At 52.3% G+C, this 14,406-nt stretch overlaps 1 protein-coding gene across 5 annotated transcripts in view; it reads right to left on the reverse strand.

The window, feature by feature from the left end:
• Positions 1-14,406, reverse strand: part of astn1 (astrotactin 1) — a 216,182-nt gene that overhangs the window by 92,924 nt on the left and 108,852 nt on the right. For all 5 annotated transcript variants that reach the window (XM_086172000.1, XM_086171999.1, XM_086172003.1 and 2 more), the window contains one exon: positions 8,801-8,928. In XM_086172000.1, the coding sequence (XP_086028126.1) occupies positions 8,801-8,928 (128 nt within the window). The remainder of the gene's footprint in view (positions 1-8,800; positions 8,929-14,406) is intronic.

Below are 14,406 nucleotides of genomic sequence, written 5' to 3' on the forward strand. Positions count from 1 at the left end.
AGTTGGAACAAAAGAGTCGGAACTGGTGAATCTGAACATTAAGAATTGGAACAAAAGAGTCAGAACTAAAGAATCAGAAAAGAAGAGTTGGAACAAAAGAGTCGGAACTGAAGAATCGATCAGAAGAGTTGGAAAATAGAGTCGGAACTGGTGAATCAGAACCGAAGAGTTGGAACAAAAGAGTCGGAACTAAAGAATCAGACAGAAGACTTGGAACTGAAGAGTGGGAGCGGAAGAGTCGGGAAAAATTAATCAGAAATTAACAGTCGGAGCAGAAGAGTTGGGAACCAAAAGATCCAGAAGTGAACAGTCAGAAAAAAAAAGTCTGAACGAATCAATCAGAGATTAAATCGAGACAAAGAGTCGGGATGAAGGTTCGGAGAAGACGAGTCGAACGGAAGGACGGAAGATCCAGAACCAGAGAAGTAAAGACCTTCTCGCCAGGATCTCACGGCGGAATCTGGGGAACCTTCAGCCCCGACAGACGCCGCTCTTCTCAGCCTCCACAATGAGTCTGGGTGCTGAATAATTCACCCGCCTCGCTCGCGCCGCATGTTTTCAAAGCAAACACATGCTGAATTATTCCTGCCGATCCACTCCGGTGAGAACGGCGGCTCCTCGCTCGCTCGCTCGTTCGCTCGCCGCCGCCGCCGCCGCGAGGGGTTCGGCGCCAGAAACCGCAGGGGGGGGGGGGGGGGGGGCGGGTTATGAAACATAGATCATGTGACGTCTCAGAGCGAGATGGGGACGCAGAACGTCGTAGCAGCCATGTTTTCTTACGTACGTTTACGCGCTATTAGCATTTAGCTAACCATTAGCGTAAATACTGAGACACTTCTAGACACTTATAGTTTTATCACTGTTTACTAAGACACTTTATAGTTTCACTGAGACACTTTATAGTTTATTTTTATTTCTATTTTTTTATTTCGGGATTAATAAAGTTATTCTTATTCTTAAATGTCAAAAGTGTGTTACGCGTGACATTGTTGAACCCGTCACTCGATCGCGACCCCCCCCCCGCCTGGCTCCGCCCCCTCCCCCCCACAGGCTCCGCCTCCTCCGCCCTCCATGACCCCGATCGCGGCTAATGAGCGTATGAATTGTTAATGGCGCCTCGTTTGAAGCCGTTCTCGCCGCGACGCCGATTCCTCCACTTCCTCCCCCACCGCGTCTCTTTTCAAGCGTCTGCCGCGAAAAAAAAAACCCTGCGTCAGCCGTTTTTACGATTTTTTTTTTTTTTTTTTCTCCAGGAATACCGGCGCAAACTCTCTGCTTTGATGACTGCACACACACACACACACACACACACACACACATTTCAAAGATGCGGCGGGTGTGGAGTTCACCCCCCCCCTCCACCACCATGGGTTCTATACCGGCGGACACCTTTGTTGACATTTTGAAATCCGGGTGGAAAAAAAAAAAAAAAACGCCGTCGGAACAAATCTGACTTTTTTTTTTTTTTTTTTTTCCTCCATCTTTTTCTCCGTCCTTGAAAAAAAAAAAAACTCGTCTTTTCTTCCGTCGCTCCCGGAAAAGAGCGCCTGTTTTTTTTTTTTTTTTTCTCCTCCCTCGTGATTTTCGTCGAATTAACGCCAGGAGCGCCTGTGAAACTGCAATCTGGGTAAAATTTACCCACTAATGGAATGAATTGATTTCCAAGGCTAGCGCTTTGTTAGCGTCTTCTTCTGCTGAGAACCTGGATTGGTCGTCCTGGTAACGCAGCTTCGGAAGGCCTTGTAGATGTTTAGAGGGAGCGTCAGCCTGGAGTTGAAGCTAGGAGTCCGATCAGGAGGTTGATCTCCGTGGCTTCTGTAGATCTGCATCAGGAAACCAAATCCGTAGCGTTTACGGCGCGGTGGCTACGTACCGTCGTGAAATTAGCGCTCATAACACCTGACCTCCATCCCCGCATCGCCTCGCTCTCTTCATATCACAGTGGGCTTCATGATTTATGGAACAGCTCCATCACAAACGGTAGGGGGGGAAAAAAAAAAACTGTTGCCATGGAAACCCACAATATTTTAATCCGTAGGCGCGAAGCGAATCACGCGAAAGGTGCTGTTTTCCCGCTGGCTGTCCCGCGGACCGTCGACCCATCTGCCCGTCTCGCTGATGGTCTGCCTCTGCTGGACCGCCTGGACACTTGAACATCTAGATACCTGACCACTTGACCACTTGACCAGATGACCACTTGCCCACCTGTCCACCACACAATTAGTCTACCTTCCAACTTGCCCACCTGTCCACCTCACTGTTAGTCTACCTAGTCAACACTTACCCCATGACCACCTGTGCCCCTCACCATTGGTCTACCTGACCATCTGACGACCTGAATCCGACAGAATCATCTGGAAACCAAACACTTGACCATCTGGATATCTGACCAGCTGACCATCTGATAACTTGACTACCCTACCACTTGACTACTTGACCACTTGACCATCTGACCACCTGACATACAGTTTGGCCACATGACCACTTGACTACCTGTCCACCTCACTCTTTGTCTTCCTGACCATCTGACGTCCCGACTCACCGACCACTTGACCATCAGGATGCCTGAACCAGATGACCACCTGAATATGTGACCACATGACTACTCGACCACCTGTCCACCTCACCATTGGTCACCCTGACCCCCCACCATTGTTCCACTTAGTTACCGGACACAGTTGAGAAAAGTAAGAGAAGGTCCACATGACCACTTGACCACCTGACCATCGGCCTCTCTGACAACCTCACCATTAGTCACCCTGATACCTCACCACTGGTCACCGCCACTACCTGACAAGCAATAGGGAAAAGTAAGAGAAAGTCTAGATGACCACTTGACCACCTGTCCATCTCAGCATCGGTCATGCTGACCAGCTCACCATCGGTGACCCTCACCCCCCTCACCGCTGTTCTACCTGACTACCTCACCATTGGTCACCTTGACCAACTCACCATTAGTCTACTTGGCTGCCTCACCATCAGTCTACCCGACTACCTGACAATTGGGCAAAGTAAGAGAAGGTCCACATGACCCCTTGACCACCTCACCATCCGTCTACCTAACTACTGACCACCTCGCCATTGGTCTACCTGACAACTGACCACCTCACCATTGGTCTACCTGACTACTGACCACCTCGCCATTGGTCTACCTGACTACTGACCACCTCACCATTGGTCTACCTGACTACTGACCACCTCGCCATTGGTCTACCTGACTACTGACCACCTCACCATTGGTCTACCTGACTACTGACCACCTCGCCATTGGTCTACCTGACTACTGACCACCTCACCATTGGTCTACCTGACTACTGACCACCTCACCATTGGTCTACCTAACTACTGACCACCTCACCATTGGTCTACCTGACTACTGACCACCTCACCATTGGTCTACCTGACTACTGACCACCTCGCCATTGGTCTACCTGACTACTGACCACCTCGCCATTGGTCTACCTGACTACTGACCACCTCGCCATTGGTCTACCTGACTACTGACCACCTCACCATTGGTCTACCTGACTACTGACCACCTCATCATTGGTCTACCTGACTACTGACCACCTCACCATTGGTAACCCCGACCCTCCACCAGTGGTCTACTGGACACACAGTTGTGAAAGGTTAGAGAAGTTAGTCTACTTGGCTGCCTCACCATCAGTCTACCCGACTACCTGACAATTGGGCAAAGTAAGAGAAGGTCCACATGACCCCTTGACCACCTCACCATTGGTCTACCTGACTACTGACCACCTCGCCATTGGTAACCCCGACCCTCCACCATTGGTCTACTGGACACACAGTTGGGAAAAGTAAGAGAAGGACCAAATGACCACTTGACCACCCGTTACCTCACCATTGGTCCCCTTGACCACCTCACCGTAGGTGACCTTGACCCCCCACCACTGGTCTACCTGCCCACCTCACCATTAGTCTACCTGGTCTGTGACTATTTAACCGACTGGATACCTCACAGCAGAACCAGTTGACCATCTGACCATTGGACATCCAGTTGGGAAAAGTCAGACTATCCACATTTTATGAAGAAACAGTCTCCCCCCCCCCCTTCCCTCCTCCTCCCGTTCAGTCTTGACCTGCGAGTAATTAGCGACAGGGCGATTAGCGCCGGAGACGAAAAACAAAACAAAAGCAAAAAAAAAAAAAAAAAAAAAAGCCTTGAACGCTGCTTTTCCATTGATGCTTGCAGTTTGTCAGATCAATGGCGGCCGTTTCATCTGAGCTCCAGGAGCCTCAGGTGATCATCATCCCTTCATCCCTTCATCAGCCGCTTTGTCTCCATCCCTAATTAGCCGTCGTCCGTCCTTTTTTTTTTTTTTTTTTTTTTCCCCTTAAATGTAAAATAAATAAATAAATAAATAAACACGGCAGCCATCTTTGTTTTTGTTTTAAAGAAGTCCCAGGAATATGGCCGCCGCCCTTCTCCACCCCCCCCCCCCACCTCCCGCCTGCCCCGATCGGCTATCTTTCCGGCTCGATCTTGGGGGAAATCTGGCCGCCGGCCGCCGCCGCCGCCGCCACGCTCGCTTTCCAATTAAATCAAGACGTATTTGCCTTTGTGCGCCGCCCCTCTCCTCCGCCCTCCCCGAGGAGCCATCGACGGAGGCCTCCGCCCGCTGATGAATTGCTTTCGGTCGCGGAGATGAAGAGGAAGATGAATGATTTCTCCACTCGCGAAGGGGGGGGGGTGGTGACGTGGCGGCGTGCTGAAGGGCGGCGGCGAGGAGTGCTGATACGGTGACAAATTCACCGGCCGCTATGGTTGAACCCCAGGTGGCCATCTTTGTAGTTTTTTTTTTATCAACTTTGTAGTTTGGTGACATAGTGGACCGCTAACGCCTCTCCCGTCGGGACCCGGAGGCTAACTTGGCTATCGCGTTGGATGTAATGACCATAATGGGCAGGCGGGGACGTTAATTGGCATCATAAGCGTTAGCGGCTCACTGATGAAGGTGCTAGCTGCACAGAGACGGTAGGCTAGGTGTTAGCCAACAGTAAGCTAGGTGTTTATCTATAGCAAGCTTGGTGTTAGCAAGGAGTAAGCTGGGTCAAAACAAGATGTTAGCTAGGTGTTAACTTGGAGTATGGGCTGTTGCAGGTAGCAGTAAGCCAGGTATTAGCTGGGTGCTAGATAGGAGTAACCTAGGTATTAATTAAGAGTATGCTAGGTGTTAGCATGGCATAAGCTAGTTGTTAGCTCCGAGTAACCTTGATTTTAACAAAGAGTGAGCTAGATGTTACCCAGAAGTTAGCTGGGTGTTAGCTTGGAATAAGCTGGATGTTACCAAGGAGTAACTTGGGTGAAAACTAGGTGTTAAGTGAGAGGAAGGTAGCTGGTAGCAAGAAGTAAGCCAGGTATTAGCTAAGAGTAGCTTAGGTGTTAGCTAGGAGTACGCTAGGTGTTAGTATGGCATAATCTAATTGTCAGTTGCAAGTAACCTCGGTTTTATCTAGGAGTAAGCTAGATGTTACCAAGGAGTTAGCTAGCTGTTAGCTACGAGTAAGCTGGATGTTAGCAAGGAGTAATCTAGGTGAACATTAGGTGTTAGCTAGGTGTTAACTTGGAGTAAGATAGGTGGTAAGCCAGGTATTAGCTAAGAGTACCTTATGTATTAGCTGGGTGCTAGATAGGGGTAACCTCGGTGTTAACTAGGAATAAGCTAGATGTTAGCTGGGTGTTGACTAGGCGTCAGCTAGCTGGGGCAGGTGTGTGTGTGTGTGTGTGTGTAAAGGATTAAAAGATGCTAAATGCTTCATGCCAGCCGACTGGAGCATGCTAGGGATTATGTTGCTCCGGATCCAGTTTTCTGTAAACAAACAAAACGCCGTCGTCGTCCGCATGAACTAGCGCTCGGTTCACTTCCTGCTTCGCCCTTAGCTTCACCTGAGACAAAACGGCGCTCCGGCGTCATCCGGTCACGCAGCCGGGGAATAAAAAAACCTTCCCACGTCGGCGCCGGCGGACATTTTTCGCCCACAGCTGTCTCAGATGGCGAGGGGGGGGGGGGGGGGGGGTCACGGTCCGCGGCGCTTGTAAACGCTAAATGGACTGGATTTACACGGCGCTGTTCGAGTCCGTTGACCACATGTTCGCTTTTACTCTCACACACACACACACACACACACACACACCTTCCATCCTCTCATTCAAACCTACAGCAGAGTCCTTGGTGAGCCCGCTGAGGCCCGGAGAAGGACGGAGAACATGAGGGGAACCCAGAGGAGCGCTGGTGTGGAACCTAGAACCTTCTTCCTGTCATGGAGAACGTGGCGAGAACCAAGTAGAACAGAAAAACCAGAGCTCGTTTCCGCCAGAAGAGACGGATCGTCCGTGGCATTTGCTAACCGGGGTGTCAGCTAACGGGCGCTAAGCTCTGCAGACAGAGATGCACACACACACACACACACACACACACACACACACACACACACACACACACACACACACGTGTGCGATGGAGGGACGGCGGCGTCGCCTGCAGCGCGATGCGTTCAAGGCCGTCCCGGATGAACGCCTGTCAGGTTCCATGAGGCGTCCCGGTGACGGCGCCATCGGTCCTGACGGCGCGGCGAGGCGTCGTGTCACTTCCTGCCAGACTTCTTAAATAAAGGAGGAGCTTAAGGGGGGGGGGGTCATCAGACAGGAAGTGGCGTCCGGACGACTCCTAGGGAGGGGGTGACGCGGCGAGCAAGGTTTTTTTTTTCAGCTGCTACACCCACACACACTTTGGTGTGTGGTTGTCATGGCGACGGAGGCCCAAACCCAGTGAGGAGTTAAAATTCTGAATGAAACTTCCGGAAAAGCCGCCTCCGCCACCGGAACGGCGCCGACGAGCGTTTTATTCGGACCGCGCAGGACGCCCCGGTTACAACACGGCAATTCATGTTATTACCGTGTAATAGCGGCGGCGGCGAGCTGGACGAGTTCCCGCCCCCTTCGGACGCCGGGATAAAAGGATTTGAGCTTCGCAGGCGGCCGTGCGGGAGTGACAGCTGGAGATCCATTTAGATTAGACCGTCTTTAATATCCTCCGAAGCAGGCGATAAAACGGCGGTCAGAAGCGCCGCCGTCGGATTGTCCGTCACCTTGGACGTCACGGTCGCTGCGTCACCGTGGCGATGGCCATGAAGCCATCTGGCGGGGGAGGGGGGGGGAGGGGTCGCGGGGTCGCGGCGGTCCGGAGAACTCAGGAGCGCCGGGGTCGACCTCCGGCGGCGGGTAATCGCTCGCCCTCGCTTGTTGTTTTTTTTTTTTTTTTTTTTTACATCCCGTTTCCATGGAAACGGGTTTTCACTTTGCGCCTGGCAACGGAGCGCTCGGGTAATGAAGACAACAGCGGCGGACGCCAGCGGCTAATGAATCCCGACGCCGCTGGAACAATCACTCCGCCTATGTTTACCTACTTCCCCCTCCATGTTCATTACGGACTTGGCGGACGACGTTGCTTGGTAACAATCGTTCCCGATGCCACTTTCCGGCTGGAGGCTCCGCCCCCTCGCGCCCTTGACCTGACGTACGGTGAAGTGCTTTTGAGGAAACGAATGGAAGTGTGGATACGAGTGAGCGGTTTTGCGGCGAGCCAAAATGGCGAGGGTGGCGGCCGGGGGGCGCCGACACACCAGAGGGGGACGACTCAGACGAATGATTTGGTGCTAGTTGTGTTCGGTTCGATTAAAACTACAAAGATGGCGGCGTATGATTCCCCCTTGGTGGTCATCATGGGGCGCAAGTGCCGAATAAAGCTAGCATTGGCGAGCGTCTTATTATGACGCTCTTGGCTAGCATAGCCTATGGCTAGCTTCTACTTTGACTAGCGTAGTCTGTGGCTAGCTTCTACTGTGCCTAGCATAGTCTGTGGCTAGCTCCTTCTGTGATTAGCATAGTCTGTGGCTAGCTTCTACTGTGACTAGTATGGTCTGTGACTAGCATCATCTGTGCCTAGCATAGTCTGTGGATAGCTCCTTCTGTGATTAGCATAGTCTGTGGCTAGCTTCTACTGTGACTAGTATGGTCTGTGACTAGTATCATCTGTGCCTAGCATAGTCTGTGGATAGCTCCTTCTGTGATTAGCATAGTCTGTGGCTAGCTTCTACTGTGACTAGCATAGTCTGTAGCTAGTTTCTTCTGTGACTAGCATAGTCTGTGGCTAGCTTCTACTGTGACTAGCATAGTTTGTGGCTAGCTTCTACTGTGACTAGCATAGTCTGTAGCTAGTTCCTTCTGTGCGTAGCATAGTCTGTGGCTAGCTTCTTCTGTGCCTAGCATAGTCTGTGGCTAGCTCCTTCTGTGCCTAGCATAGTCTGTGGATAGCTCCTTCTGTGATTAGCATAGTCTGTGGATAGCTTCTACTGTGATTAGCATAGTCTGTAGCTAGCTTCTACTGTGACTAGTATACTCTGTAGCTAGTTTCTTCTGTGACTAGCATAGTCTGTGGCTGGTGTTTTCTGTGACTAGCATAGTCTGTGGCTAGCTTCTACTGTGACTAGCATAGTCTGTGGCTAGCTTCTACTGTGACTAGGATACTCTGTAGCTAGTTTCTTCTGTGACTAGCATAGTCTGTGGCTAACTTCACCCTTGACTGGTTTCATCTGTGAGCAGCATCATCCCCGGCTAGCTCTGTCTCTGAGCATTTGGAAAACGAATGTCCAGCTTCTGTCCGCGGAGCCACAAAACGAAAGTTCTCAAACGTTGATCGAGAACCAGAACCCGAGACGGCCCCGGTCGCCGACCACGATTAGTCACCGCTTCCTCCTCGCACGGGAACTCACTCCTTACCGGTGAGATACTCCGGATCCGGCACCGGGTCCGACAGCTCCTCGTGGCACTGGACCTCCGTCGGCACCGACGCCACCACCATGCCGTCCGGGAGCTGCTGCTCGATGCCTCGGGCGAAGTTCTTCTGCCTGGGGTTCGGAGAGAGAAGACACGTCAGAGCCTCTCCATCAGGGTGGAGGTGGAGGTGGAGGAGGTCCACCGGATAGAAAGTCCAAAAATACCCGGCAAAATCCACAGCCATCCATCTGCTACCAATGAAGTGGGTCGCGACACAAAGGGCTTAACTAAACGTGCACGCTCAGACGTGCGCGGCGGCGGCGCCCGCGGGGCTCCCGCCCGCTCCACCCGCGTTAGCTAATGATGCAGAATATGACGGCCGCGGCGCGGGAGCACCGGGCTGGTAATTAGTCACTGAATTAATCATCGGGTGATTTTAGAGGTAAGACTCGTTAAGCCGTCCGGGGCGGTGGCGGCGGCGGCGGCGGCGGCGAGCGCTAACGCTCCGCCGGGTTTCTCGCGCCGTTCCGTGACCGCGTCCTATTTTTACCGCCGCGGATGTCATCCCTGCGCCGCGGCCTCCACCTGAGCTGTTCTTTGTGAGCTTCTTTAAAGATGCAGGGGGAACCTGCAACATTAATTAGCATTAGCTTCTGACTGACCCAGTTAGCGGCTGCGTGTCGCGGCGCCGGGCTTTTACGCCGCCGCCGCCGCCCCCGCCCCCCGGGGCAACAACTTGCAGAGCGCGTCTATTTATAATAGATTCGATGGCGGCGTCAGCGCGGGGACAGCCGGAGAAGCAGGAAGTCGCCAAAGACGCACAGGAAGTGGGATACGATCACATGACCGGGTGTTTATTTGCTACGTCTAGCATGTATTCGAAACGACGGCGCCGTTATGATGGTTTCCATGGAAACCAGACCCCGAAGTCAAATGTTCATTACTCCGGGCAAGTCGCAGCAGGGTCGCGGTGGTCAAGAACTTTAAGCCGAACCGGGCATTATGGGATGGACGGACACCAAAACATCAGGCGCTAGCGGACGTCGGGTTCAGCCGAATTAATCGACGCCGCATGTTTTTTTAGCGAAACCGATCCGCTGATTGATGAGTGGCCTTTATCAATCGTTGTGGCGAAGGCTGGAGGAGGCGGAGACAAATTAAACGCACATAAATTAGACGGCGGCGTACGAGGGGAAAATGTAAAGCGGATAATCGGCGGGAATCAGCGGCGGTCCTGGACGGCGTCGGCGGTTCTTCATCGCGCTGATTGTTCTGCCGCAACGTGACTCATCGCTCTGACGGAACCCGATGTCCCCGTTTGGTCGGCCGCCGGGAGCGACTCCCCGGCGCCGAGCTGCTCCATCATTGTTTGTCAGGACGCCGGCCAGACGTCGGCGGACATCATATATCTTTATCTCCCCGCCGCGCGCGCCCTGGGGGGGGCCGGGCGGGAGGACGCGGCGTGATTTGGAATATTTGATTATTATAATTAACCCCCGGACATGAGCAGCCACGTCGGGCTGCCGGAGGTAATTGTTTCATTAAGTGCTGTCAGGCCTCATAAATCTTGGCCCGTTCGCCCACGAGGGGGCAGAGCCCGGCGGCGTGCGCAGGGGACGCCGCGCAGCTTAGCGCCGCCGCCGCCGCCGCGCAGCAAAGTGGCCAAGGTCCCAGGAAGGGCGAGGAGGAGGAGGAGGAAGCAAGAATGGACGCTAAACCGTTATTATATTGATAACGTGGTTGCCGTCGCCGCGGTAGCCTGCCGCCGCCGCCGCTAGCTCGCCGCCGCCGCCGCTAGCTCGTGGATGAAACTCTGACCCATGAAACGCCTGGAAGGATTCGCCCGCCAGGAACGGATACGGCCTTATTACCATGCGATCGCCGCTTGTTACAGAGCTGGAGGGGCTGCTGGGGACAAAGCTTCTCTTGTTCCTGTCTCTTAAGTGAAAAAAAACAAAAAAAAAAGAAGACATTTGAGGTGTCATTTAGAGCTTTAAATAAAATATCGTCCGCTCAATAATTAAAGTCCAATAAGAGCGGCGGGGAGCGAAGGAACTTTAGTGGATATTAAGAACTTATTACCTCTGGTACCTCTTGGAGGGGGGGGGGGCAGCAGCTGCCTCTCCGTTGCCTCCCCAGGAGGCTAAATGCTACCCCTACAGGTGATGTAAGCTAACAAAAATGCCTGACCCTTGCAGAGGTTGATTCCTGCGCTGATTGGACGGGAGGACGCGGTGCCCGGCGAATGAGAAGCTCCCTACATGCACCACTTCACGGACTGAAAGTATTTCAGAACGACTACCGAGGAGCCGGGACGTCGACATCCCGGGAGGACAATCCATCACAGGAAGGTATGTGACATTAAATGTAGTTCTGAACGGTGAAGATGAAGAGCAACTCCATGAGGGGTAACTGCCTGGAAACCCAACCTGTGAAGAAGAAGGCAAAGTCGGAGAAGAAGGACAAGTGGACTTGAAAGACTCCTTTATTGGCGAACATGGAAGTAAGAGACAAAGCTACCAGAGGGGGCTGGAGCAGCTCCATGAAGGGTAACTGCCTCAAACCCTGGTGTACAAAGAAGAAAGAAGAGGAAGAAGAAGAACAAGTGGACTTGAAAGAGCGAACACTTCAGTGGACTCTGCAGTGACAGGCAGAACAACTAGGGGGCGATAGAGCAGCTCCATGAAGGCTAACTGCCTTCAAACCCAAACAAAGAGTACAAAGAACAAGATGAAGAAGATGGACAAGCGGACTTGATTCCTTTGACCGAGAATCCTGAAGAAAGAGAAGTGCTAAGAGGTGCTAGCGCCATGAAGGCTAGCTGCCAAAACAACCTCAAATACAGAGAAGAAGAAGAAGAAGTACAAGTGCGCTTGAAAGAGCCAATGCTTCAGCTGACCTGTCAGGGGCGCCGCAGCATCTCCGTGAAGGCCAATCGTAGGAGAAGAAGTCCATCCTTCCTCGGTTCTCCGCTCCAGGTGGACTGCGACCGGTAAATATAAACCTCAGGATTGAGGTACTTTGCTTCCGAGTACTCCTGGAGTACTGCGCCTGCCTGCTGCTCCGAAGCTACAGGGAACTCCGCCGGTACCATCCAGATCCAGCTCCGTGGAGAAGGTACTGACTCGTACTCGGCGCCTCGCCCCGGGTAGCCTGACACGCCGCTCTGCGATTGGCCAGGCTGTAATGACTCCGCCCCCTGGCGAGGGGGGGGGGGGGGGGGGGGGCTTCAATCTCCCGGCAAGGAGATTCAGCTTCTTTTCTTCAAAAAAGTCTTTCTTCTTCTCTGCCCAAAACTAGTTAAAGATCTTAAACTGGACTTTTCTCAGCCCCTCCAACCCCCCTCTTCCTCCTCCTCTTCCTCCACTCCCTCACTGCACTGATCTTTACTTGTCTGAAATAATCCTCGCCAGTGATAACGGGGAGATCCCAGAGCGACTCGATTGGCTGGAACGAGGCGGCGCGCCGGCGCCAGGATTCTGGTCTACGGCTCCACTTTGATCTGTTCTCCCGTTCCAGATCAGCTGGAGCTGATGGAGGACGCCGGGGGCGGCGGGGGGGCGGAAGGACGGGCGCCGAAAGGTTCCCGATTTGTAGCGATCAAACGGATACGTTTGAAATCAATACCAGGAGGTGCCATTTCTTCACCGCTTTGTCCAAATCTGCTCTGACGGTTTGGTGGCGAACTGACTGACCGAGGTCACATGACCAGGACCAGAGAGGCCGCTGCTGTTAGCGCGAGCTAGCTGCTTCTTCCTCCGTTACCGTAGCCAAGTTTGCCATCGGTGGCTCACTCCCTCTTTCACTGCTTGCCATCTTCATTTTGATGCGCCCACAGGGCTACGACCAGGTTCTTGTACTTTCCCAAAACTAGCCAAGCCTTCTCCAACGAGCCATAGCCACCATCTCACACCATCTCAGCCTTCTTCTTTTGGCTTTTCCCTTCAGGTGTCGTCACAGCGAGTCAACTTTCTCCATCTAACCCTATTCTCTGGATCCTCCTCTCTCACACCAACTACCTTCATATCTTCTCTCACTACGTCCATAAATCTTCTCTTTGGTCTTCCTCCAGACCTCTTGCCTGGCAGCTCCACCTTCAGCAACCTTCTACCCAGATCTTCACCATGAACACTCCTTTGTTCATGTCCAAACCATCTCAATCATCACTTTGTCTCGGTCATACATGTCCTGCACCCCTGTGACAAATTTTTCTTTTCCTTTGGTCTTTTCCCTTCAGTTGTCGCCACAGCGAGTCAACTTTCTCCATCTAACCCTATTCTCTGGATCCTCCTCTCGCACACCAACTACCTTCATATCTTCTCTCACTACGTCCATAAATCTTCTCTTTGGTCTTCCTCCAAACCTCTTGCTTGGCAGCTCCAATTCCAGCATCCGTCTACCAATATATCCTCTATCCCTCCTCTGTCCATGACCCAACCATCTCAGTCTGGCTTCTCTGACCTTCTCTCCAAAACATCTAACATGTGCCGTCCCTCTGATAGACTCATTCCTGATCCTCTCCATCCTGGTCACTCCCAAAGAGAACCTCAACATCTTCATCTCAGCAACCTCTAGTTCTGCCTGCTGTCTTTTGGTCATTGGAACAGTTTCTAGTCCAAACATCATCGCTGGTCTCACCACTGTCTTGTACACCTTTCCTTTTATTCTGGCTGATGTTCTTCTATCTCTTGGTACCCCTGACACTTTTCTCCACCCATTCCAACCTGCTTTCACACCATCTCAGCCAACGACTCCAAATAAACCCACATAAAATGTCCCCAACTAGCTACAACCACTGGTTGCCACAGTGGCTATCCTGAAGTACCCATTTCCGCTAGCCGATGCCCATAGTCCCAAACAAGTACCGGACCAGTCATGTTGTCAACTAGCTACACCCACTGCCACAAACTAGCCATACTTGCTAACCCAAACTAGCCGTACCCGCTTTTCGCAACTTGTGCCGACAGGTGTCGGGAAAAGGGAAGGTGTTCACCTCGTAACTGAGGCCTCTTTTTTTTTTTGAGTGAAACACGGCGAGAAAGAAAAGAAAACCCAACATCTTCTGCTCCCGGATAATTTCTGAAGGATGACTCGATCACACACATGCACGCACATGCGCACGCACACACACACAAGCACAGAAGAGCACAGCGGTATTGGATGTACAGACCGTACTTCCTCCTCCAGCCGGTAAAATGAGCTGAAATCAACATTTATATCGAACACAATCAGCCAGCTAAAGTTTTTCCTGTCCTGGTTTTACCCTCGGTACTCCCTCCCTCCGCACTCCCCCATCCAATCTCTGGGAGTATCTGATTTAGACGTTACTCCGACCGTACAGCGGAATTGAGTTTAGAGCCGGACTCCTCTTCCTCCCAGCCGTCCATTTACTGCCCCCTAGGGTTGTTAGCGAGGAGCTCCTCGTTCCTCCGGATCGTTCTCCTCAGATTGATTTCCCCTCCGGTTCCTCTCCAGCTGAGGGAGGTTACGTGTTTTTCTTGTCTTTTTAAAGTAAGACCATTAGGTGGCAGCTCTTGCCGTTGGACGGTTTATTTTTAAAAGGGGTGGGGACTCGGTTCAGGAGGGGGACCGGGTTCCCTCCCTGCGGA

This window comes from Fistularia commersonii, chromosome 25 (genome assembly GCF_037954325.1).
Source record: "Fistularia commersonii isolate RoL2024-O1a breed Wild chromosome 25, RoL_Fcom_v1.0, whole genome shotgun sequence".
Taxonomy (NCBI): Eukaryota; Metazoa; Chordata; class Actinopteri; order Syngnathiformes; family Fistulariidae; genus Fistularia; species Fistularia commersonii.